Source organism: Euphorbia lathyris, chromosome 10 (assembly GCF_963576675.1).
Source record: "Euphorbia lathyris chromosome 10, ddEupLath1.1, whole genome shotgun sequence".
In the NCBI taxonomy this organism is placed as follows: Eukaryota; Viridiplantae; Streptophyta; class Magnoliopsida; order Malpighiales; family Euphorbiaceae; genus Euphorbia; species Euphorbia lathyris.
This window is the reverse complement of record NC_088919.1, coordinates 6,258,321-6,267,595: the sequence shown is the minus strand read 5'-3', so window position 1 is coordinate 6,267,595 and position 9,275 is coordinate 6,258,321. Positions and strand designations below refer to the sequence as shown.

The 9,275-nt window shown below is 33.6% G+C and overlaps 1 protein-coding gene across 1 annotated transcript; it reads left to right on the top strand.

The window, feature by feature from the left end:
* The first annotated feature begins 1,045 nt into the window (after nt 1–1,045).
* Nucleotides 1,046–7,604, top strand: LOC136208329 (transcription factor MYB97-like). Its single transcript, XM_065999152.1, has 3 exons — nt 1,046–1,779; nt 4,887–5,889; nt 7,172–7,604. The coding sequence occupies exons 1-3, from the start codon at nt 1,393–1,395 to the stop codon at nt 7,441–7,443; spliced, it is 1,662 nt and encodes a 553-aa protein (XP_065855224.1). The 5' UTR covers nt 1,046–1,392; the 3' UTR covers nt 7,444–7,604.
* Nucleotides 7,605–9,275: the final 1,671 nt, after the last annotated feature.

Sequence of the window (9,275 nt, the reverse complement as noted above, 5' to 3'; positions counted from 1 at the left end):
AATTTTGAAAATCACATTTTTTTGGAGCTTTCTCTCTCTAAAAATTCACTTTCTCTCTCCTAACCAAACAACACCTAAATGACATCAAAACGAAAATTTTCAAGAATTAAAGTTTCTTACAATATCATTACGCTTTGAATTTTTTATTTTTAGCCGTCAATGGTTGTTTTGAGGTGTTAAGTGGCCACCAGTGTTAAAAAGTGTAAAGTTCAGTAGCAATACCGGGAAGAAATGAAGTTCAGTGGCCATGGATGTAATTTACCCCATTATATCCACTAGATTTTGAAAATTAACATAAAAACTACTTAACTTTACATTTTAACACATATGTCCACTAAACTTTAATTAACTCATCAAAATGACCCTTAATGATCTAAAAATAAAAATATTCAAAAATTAAAGTTGTTCAGAACGATATTTACTATGAAATCACACCTTTTATTTTCTAAAATCACAATTTTTTGAGTTTTCTCTTTCTAAAAGTTTACTCCATTTCCTAACCAAACAACGCATAAATGTCCCTAAAATGAGAATTTTTAAGAACTAAAGTTGCTTAGAATATCATTAATTCTTAAAATTATTTATTTTGAGATCATCAATGGTCATTTTTAAGATATTGAATGACCACATTTGGTAAAAAATGTAAAGTTCAATGACTTTTATGTTACGTTTTTTACTCCGACCGTTAGAGAAAGCAAAGTTCAGTGGCCATGGGTGTAATTTACACCATAACAATTAGAAAGATGTTGTTAAAAGTCTGTTCAATTCAAGTCTAAATAAAAAAAGAGCAAATAAGAAAGAGAGATAAACATTAAATATAAAAAAAGAAAAAAATCCGCTTAATATTCTCCACCATTCAACTAATGAGAACTACTTGGAGACTAAAAAAATATAAAAAAATCAAATTTTTTTTAATTTAATTTAATTTAATTAATTTTCATATTAATCTCTGTTTAGTCTCTGTAATTTCTTCTGTTTAACCCCCCTCTCTCCTCCCTTCAATAAAAAGCTGTAAAAGCCCCAATTTCCCATTTTCTCTCTTTCCCTCTCTTCTCTTTGAAAATTGTTACTTCCCCATTTTCACTCTTAATCCCAAAAAATAAAAAGTTCAATCCTTTTTTCAATTCAAGAAATCCCAATTTTTTCATTTCTTGATGCTTTGACAATATTATTTTTTGATGTTTATATAAAGTAGCAAATATCAAGAAACCAGAAAATCCTCGTCTTTTATTGCACGAGTGTTTGTCTGGTTTTGTTAGATAAAGAAGAGAGAGAAAGAGAGGGAAGAGAGAGAGAGAGAGGGAAAAAGGGAATAAAATATTTAATATTTAATAAACAAAGACAATATTAAAATCACATTCTGAGATAAACCCAATTTTTTTTTTGTCCAAAATGATACCAAATAGTGAAGGATCGGGTGGCAATGGTGGTGGAATTGGGGATTTAGGTGTTGCCGGTGGCAGCGGCGGAGGCGGTGGTGATATGGTTAATTTGATTCAAAATGGGGATGGGAGTGGTGAAGGGAATTTGAAGAAGGGGCCGTGGACGGCGGAGGAAGATGCGGTGCTTGTGGAATATGTTAGGAAACATGGTGAAGGGAATTGGAATGCGGTTCAGAGACATTCTGGTTTGGCTCGGTGTGGGAAGAGTTGCCGGCTCCGGTGGGCTAACCATCTCCGACCTAATCTTAAGAAGGGATCTTTTTCTCCTAATGAAGAGAGGCTTATTGTTGAGTTGCATGCTAAGTTTGGGAATAAATGGGCTCGTATGGCTAGTCTGGTTCGTACCTCTCTTCTTTTTTTCTTGATTTTCCGGCGTGTTTGGTCTGATTTTCTTGATTTTCCAGTGTTGTTTTAAGGGCAAATAATTTATTAGAGCATCTTTAACTAGATTGTAATCGAACCGAATCGAACCAAGCTTAGATTTACTCAGGTTCAGCTCGTCAGAAAATTGACGATCTCGAGCTGAGTTTAATATTATGTTGTTCGTGAGCTGTTCATGAGCTGTGTTAACGAGTTTGTTCACGAGCAACTTGTTAATTCAGTTTATGAACTTTTCTCCCAAACAACTCATTGTTTATGTTCATTAAGTATATTAATTTGAAATTTTTTAATACAAAACTATATAGTTTTGGAACGTGTAAAATCAAATTTTACATAAAACTACATTGTTCATGAACATTTATAGTCCTGCTTGCTCATGAACTCGCGAGCTTTCCAGCTAAGCTTTGCGTGTTCAAGCTCAGTTTGTTCATAAATTGAACATGATCGAGTTTTTATTGAGCCGAACACCGAACCGTTTATGAGTGGCTTGGCTCATTTACAGTCTTAACCTCTTAGTGGATCCTAATATCACTAAGAGCTTCTCCACCCACTATATTAACAGAGAACATCTCAACACTATTAGTTTACTCATTTCGTTTTTCGAATTTTTTATTATTATTGCAGTCTTTCTCCTTTCATTATTGGTAAATGTAACAATAATCAATAATTGTAATACTAAAATAATAAATAAAGATTGAATATGAGGATTATTGTTAGGAATGATATGTATTAGCCACTCCTTGAATCACTAAAGGGGTGTTTAGTTACATACTTTTCACCTCATATTCATTTAGAATTTTAAGTGTTTGGATATACACATTCTGTTTGCCTTTTCACAACTAAAAAGTAGCTTTTTACAAAAGCAAAGAATTTCTGCTTTTTGAAAAAACAGTATTTTTCAAGGGCAAACAGCGAACAACAACTAGCCAAACGGACCCTAAGAGTCTCTTAGAGATGCTTTTAGCTTTTTTTACATAAGCAAAGAATTTCTGCTTTTTGAAAAAACAGTATTTTCCAAAGGCAAACAACAAACAAAAAGTAGCCAAACGGATCGTAAGAGTCTCTTAAAGATGCTTTTAGCTTTCAGTATGGTCATAGTACGATACAAAATGATCATGATCCTCTTATTGATGCCAAATATAACAGTTAAAATTCTAAAAGAATAAATGAACAGAAGGATTAAAGAACTGACAATGAATAAGGATAGAGATTTTGTCACCGTCAAAAAAACAAAAAAGGATAGAGATTTTGTTATTCAAAGTGAAGAGATTATGTAGTGTGTTAGGTAAAACGATGGGAAGTAATAAATTATTTATTCTTGTTTTAACAGATAATGTGCTAAAATAAGTTTATAGTTTTTGAAAAAAATATCAATTTAGGTTCATATACAAAATGACACCAATTTAAATTTAATGTTTAAAAAATGCTTAATATATCATTTGCTCTCATCACTTGTCCAAAAAACTTGATTGACCCCATGAACTTTCAAAGTGTGCTGATAGTCCTTTCAACTTGCATAAAATGTTCAGTTAGCTTCCTGAACTTGCACAAAATGTAATCAATTGATTTGGTTTTGACCACGTGGACTTTAATGACTATGCACTATTTGGTCATTCACCATTAGATTTAGGTTTATTAAAATCCTAATGTGGAGATTCAAAGCATTCTGCAGCTAAAATTTAATAAGTCTATATCTAACAGTGAATGACTAAATTTACTTGGTTATTAAGGTCCATGTGAATATTCCTATCAATTGATTACTTGGTTGCATAAAAAAAAGTAAGTTAAATACAGAAAATGTATTCCACAAGTCTTAAAAAAAAGTAAAACGATCAAAATCGAGGTATGCTGTTCTAACATTAAAGGAACAAGTTTTATAGTTGAGCAAGTAACAACTTCATTTTTAATCTATTTTTGAATTATGTAATAACATTCTAAGATACGTGGAATATATCTTTCGCATTTAACTTATTTTTTTATAACCGAGTGATCGATTGATTACATTTTACGCAAGTTTAGAGGGTTAACTGAACATTTTATGCAAATTGAGAGAGTATCTGGACACTTTAAAAATTTAGGAGGCAAATCGAACTTTTTGGATAAGTTGAGCAAATGATATATTAAGCTTTTAAAAAAGGTACTCCCTCCATTTCTGTTTATAAATCATTCTAGGAATTGAAACTTTTTCCAAAGTATAAGTCTTTCTAGCTTTTCAAGATCTTTTAGTATAGTTTTTCGATTTAAGTATTAATTTTTTTTGTCTTGGTCCATGTGTTTTTCAAAATTACAAGACTTGTTTACCAACTATTACATGAGAGAGAATTTTTTTTAGTTAATCAATGTAAATTCATTAATTTCACTTTATATTGATTGCATTTCTTAATTTGTGTCAAACAACCTAGAATGACTTATATTTTGGAATGGAGGGAGTACCAATTTAGGATTCGGTACGAAAAGTTCTAATTCTTCTCTCCACGTACGACATAGGCCCTGTTTGGGAATTAGCTGTTAGCTGATTACATTAGCCGTTAGCTGTTAGCTGATTATATTAGCTGATTTGACTAGCTGTTTGTGTAGACATGTTTGGTAAAAATTAGCTGATTGATAATAGCGGTTTGTGCAAAAAGACGAATAAGGATATTTCTTTTTTTAATTTTAGGACCTGCAAACTAAAAGTAGGCTTAAAGAAGTCCATTAATTTTAATATTGCAAAACGCTAATTGAAAAAGCTCCTAAAATTAGTGTTTTCATCCAAAAACTCTCTCCCAAACCTCTCTCCACCAAACACTCCAATAAGCGATTTCAGTGGTCAAACCGTTAAAGTTGGTCAAAACCGCTCTCTTTATCTCAAAACGCTCTTTACCAAACAGGACCATAACCTCGTGGAGCAATATAAATAATGTATCACATCGTGTTATCATGATTTAAATTGATATATATTTTTAAACTTTAAACTTATATTGATGCTATTAGTTACGTATAGCCAAAATTAATACATACTTCCCAAAACTATAAACCTTATTTGAATGATAACAATTTGATTGATTTGTATTTGTGTGATAGCTCCCAGGAAGAACAGACAACGAGATAAAGAATTACTGGAACACAAGAGTAAAAAGACATCAACGGAAAGGTCTTCCATTATATCCGGCGGATGTACAACCACAAAATCCACCAAGCCCCCATTTCCACCACCACCACCACCACTCAGCTTCTCTATCATCAATCAACGCCATTCCCACTTCTTCCTTCACTTTCCAAACTCAATGCCCTAATAACAACTCCAGCACCCCAATCACCCCTACTTCCGTCACTCCTCCGCCTCTCTCCCCCGCCACAACCTCCACCAGTTTTCCCACTCTCCCTCTTTTTGACTACTCTCAACCGCCTCCTCCTCCTCCTCACCACCACCACCACCATCTCCCCCCCCACCACCACCACAATTCCACTCCGACCACCCCAACCTCTTGTTTCTCGTTCCCACCCCAACAATCCCCAAATTCGAATTTTACTGCCACTCTTCCTCTTTTTGATTTCAATGCCCACCGAAACCCCCCAATTCTTCAATCCCCAATTCGATTCAAACGTTACTCCTCAAGCCCGGATATCTCAAATCTTCAATCCGATATGAATATGAATACTAATCCGCATAATTTCTCAGTCTTGGCTCAATTGCCTCCTCAGATGGTTCCTAATTCGTGTTTTTTGGGGGGAAGTAATAGTGATTTTCACAGTGAATTGCAGAAGGAGAATCAGGAAATGTGTTCGCTTTTGGCTTCTGTTACTCAGGCTTCGTCGGAGCTCCCTTCAAACCAATATGTGTCGGCCGGCGGCGGGAGGAATTTGGGGATTGGGATTGGGAGGAGGATGAATAAGAGAAAGTATGGTGGGAATTATTTGAAAGATAAGGTGAATAATGGGAAACTTGGATTTGCTTTAATGGAGGAGCTTTTGCAAGAATGTGAAAACAATAATATGACAGATCAGGATCAGAAATCAAAGATGTTTTTATCTCAAGGTTTTTCTACACATTGGGATCATCCTAATTCTCTTGCTTTATCTTCAGGTTGGTTTTCCCAAATTTCTCTATTTATTTATTTTTGGATAAGTTACAAAATGGTTAAGAGAAGTATCAATTTATCAATTTAGTCCCCGCGTACAAAATAGCACAAATATTATTATTTTTTTTTATAACCAGCAGCACAAATATTATTTTAACGTTTAAAAATTGTACCAATTTAGCCATTGATAACGGAACGTGACACGCCATTTATATTACCCTGTTAAGTTTTATCAATTGTACGTGGAGAGATAAATCAGAACTTAACGGAATAATATAATGATGTGTCACGTTTCATTATCGAGGCCTAAATTGGCACTTTTCCAGACGTTAAGTTTATATTGGTTCTATTTTGTACTTGGAGCCTAAATTAATACTTCTCCCAAAAACTCTACGTCTATTTTGCTACCTTATCCTTTTATTTTTTATAAGGTTTAATACATCATTCGTACCTTTTAACTTAGTCCAAAAAAAACTTGATTGATCTCTAAATTTTCAAAGTACCCCATAGCTTCTTAACTTGCATAAAATATCTAGTTAGCCCATGAGCTGCGGATAATGTAATCAATTAATCATTCAGCTGCGGAAAATGTGTTGCATGTGCCTTAAAATGTTATTACATGGTTCACGTAATAGATTAAAAGGAAGTTCTTACTTGCTCAACTATAAAATTTGTTTTCTCTAATATTAAAACCATGTACCCCGATCTTGGTTGTTTTACTTTCTAAAGATGTATGCAATACATTTTCCGCATTTAACTTACTTTTTTCTTGCAACTGAGTAATTAATTGATTATATTTTACATAAGTTCAGAAGGTTAACTGAACATTTTATGCAAGTTGAGATAGTTATTGGGACACTTTAAAAGTTCAGCGAGCCAATCAAACATGTTAAACAAGTTCAAGGGACAAATGATATATTAAGCCGTTTTTATAATCATAAGGGTTAAACCCGGAACGATAATTTAAATATATTATTCTCAATCTGATAATGGTTGGAAAATAATTTATTTGAAGAGCTATTTTTAGTTTTGTAGTTGAAAATAGTCCCATTAGAACGGACCTACCGCCGTAATATACGTGGCGGATCCGTCGTATTGATACATTATTTTATTTTTTTATACCTGCTGTAATAGGACTGTTTTTATCTATAAAGTTAAAAACAGACCTTTCAAAAGGAATTATTTCCCAACGATCATCAGATTGTAAATAATTCCTTTAAATTACCCGTGTTGAGGGTTTAACCCTAATCATAAAGGATTGAAAATGAGAATTTTGGTGTGATGCAGAGATGGATGAGAAGGGAGAAGTAGGAGGGCAGATGAACATATCAATGGGGGAAGATTTAAGCAAGGTATTGAACAACTTTGAGACAATGCAGGCAGAGATGTACAATGACAGTGCAGACATGTCGAACGGGCAATCGTCGGTCGTAACAGATGAGAACATGAACATGAACATAGGGTATGAAATGCAGCAATTAGCTTCACTTTTTCCCCCAACAGAGCATGACAGGAATCTAGGTTCTTGTTCTTGGGACAATTTGCCAGGCATTTGCTAATACTAATAGCGACGACGCTTAATTAGCGACGGTCTTTTTAATGTATGTCGCTATTAGCGACGGTATGTTTGTCTTTTGAGAGAGAGAGAAACAAGGGTTTTTAAATATATTGTCTTCTCATTATTTGTTTATTTACTTATTTATTTTTGTATTGGAGATCATGGGGTTTGTTCATACACTAATCGACTTTTCTCGTACGTTATTCTCAATTATAAACATGCCATGAACACAACATGAGCATAAAACTAGGTTGTAACTTAGCCGAGCTACTTATGAGCAGATTCGATAAAAAGTTCGACCGTGTTCGGCTCGATTTATAAATAAATCGAGCTTGAACACGGAAAAACTCGGCTCAAAAGTTTGCGAGTAGATTCGATTACAGGTTCGTAAACAAACTAATGAAAAGTTTGATTGTAATGTTCATAAACACGTTTGGTTTAATTTTTTTTTTCAATAATAATATTTTCATAAAAAATAACGGTAAAACAAAGTAGTTTTGTGTAAACTTTAGTTTTATAGATTTCAAAACCACGTAGTTTTATGTTAAAGAACTTTCAAATCCATATAATTAATGAAATAATAATGAGCTGCTCCTAGCGAAATTCATGAACTGAAGTAATGAGCTGTTCGCAAGCAAAACTCGTTAACAGACTCGCAAACAGCTCGTGAGCAACTCATGAACAGAATATTAAACTCAAGTTCAAATCGTTAATTTTCCGATGAACTAGGACAAAGCTCGATTCGACTACTACCTACATAAAACTAGCATCTCTTACAATTATTACTAGTATCAGGAATTAAAAGAAGCAGATATGACTAGGAACTGTCACCGAATAGAAGTAATCAGGGCCTGTATGATGTTGTTTCAACATAAAGTGAGCCAGATTCATGTTTGAGCATAAACAACTATTTGATGGAAGATACTTTGTTATTATGCAAAATGACATCACCTGGATGACGTTATTTCCGACTTCTCTAGAGTTAAACGACATATACTGATTAGCGGCCCAAATATAATAATAGTGGTCCAAACACGAATATAGAGACTCAAATACAATTATCGGAGCTTTAGCCTCCCATTGTAGGTAAACCTTCTAAAATCCTATGAGATACAAATTCCTTCAAAGTTTCGGAATCCTTTAGTGATACTGAATTTTAAACTCACAATAATTCTTAAGGAGGGGACAACTTTAACCTAAAAAACTCTATAAATAGACAGGTATTGACACAAGGTACAGTACGTTAACTACTATCTCTAAAACTAGTTTATGCCCTTCAATTCGGTCCTAATCACAAACTGACTTAGCCATGGAACGGATTTGCCGGGCTCCAACCCCGTCTGACTTACGTTACTATTTTGTAGGTTATCTACAACGTGGGGCGATTCGGACACGTAAGCTGATCCATGTAACAAGTTATCACTTCCAAAATATCCGATTTACGAATTTAAGTTAAATTGATCTATTATATCTCTAAAATTTTCTTAAGTGACATATTTATCTTCTAAACTTGGTTAACTTACAGTAATATATTGATCTCTTAAACTACTTCTTAAAGTGTACGCAAATTAAATTCCTCAAAATCTTCTATTATATTGCCACGTGAAATTTAGGGGTCAATAGGTCACTTTTAACAAATTTAGGAGAGTAAACATGACCTTATTAAAGTATAAGGGGGAGGTTGATTTTTGTAGATAAGTAGAGGGAGCTAGGGGTGTATTATGCCTTAAAAATGGGACAAATACCAAATTTAACCCTAATGTTTTAAGAGAAGTGCAGATTTAGTCTTAACTTACGAAATAGTACAAATTTAAGCCTAATGTTTCCAAACAA

Bases quoted from the DNA above. Each gene is read 5' to 3' on its own strand.
- LOC136208329 (XM_065999152.1), top strand. From the start codon at position 1,393: ATGATACCAAATAGTGAAGGATCGGGTGGCAATGGTGGTGGAATTGGG. The intron at 1,780-4,886 runs GTTCGTACCTCT...TTTGTGTGATAG, and splicing joins GGGCTCGTATGGCTAGTCTG to CTCCCAGGAAGAACAGACAA. The intron at 5,890-7,171 runs GTTGGTTTTCCC...GGTGTGATGCAG, and splicing joins TTCTCTTGCTTTATCTTCAG to AGATGGATGAGAAGGGAGAA.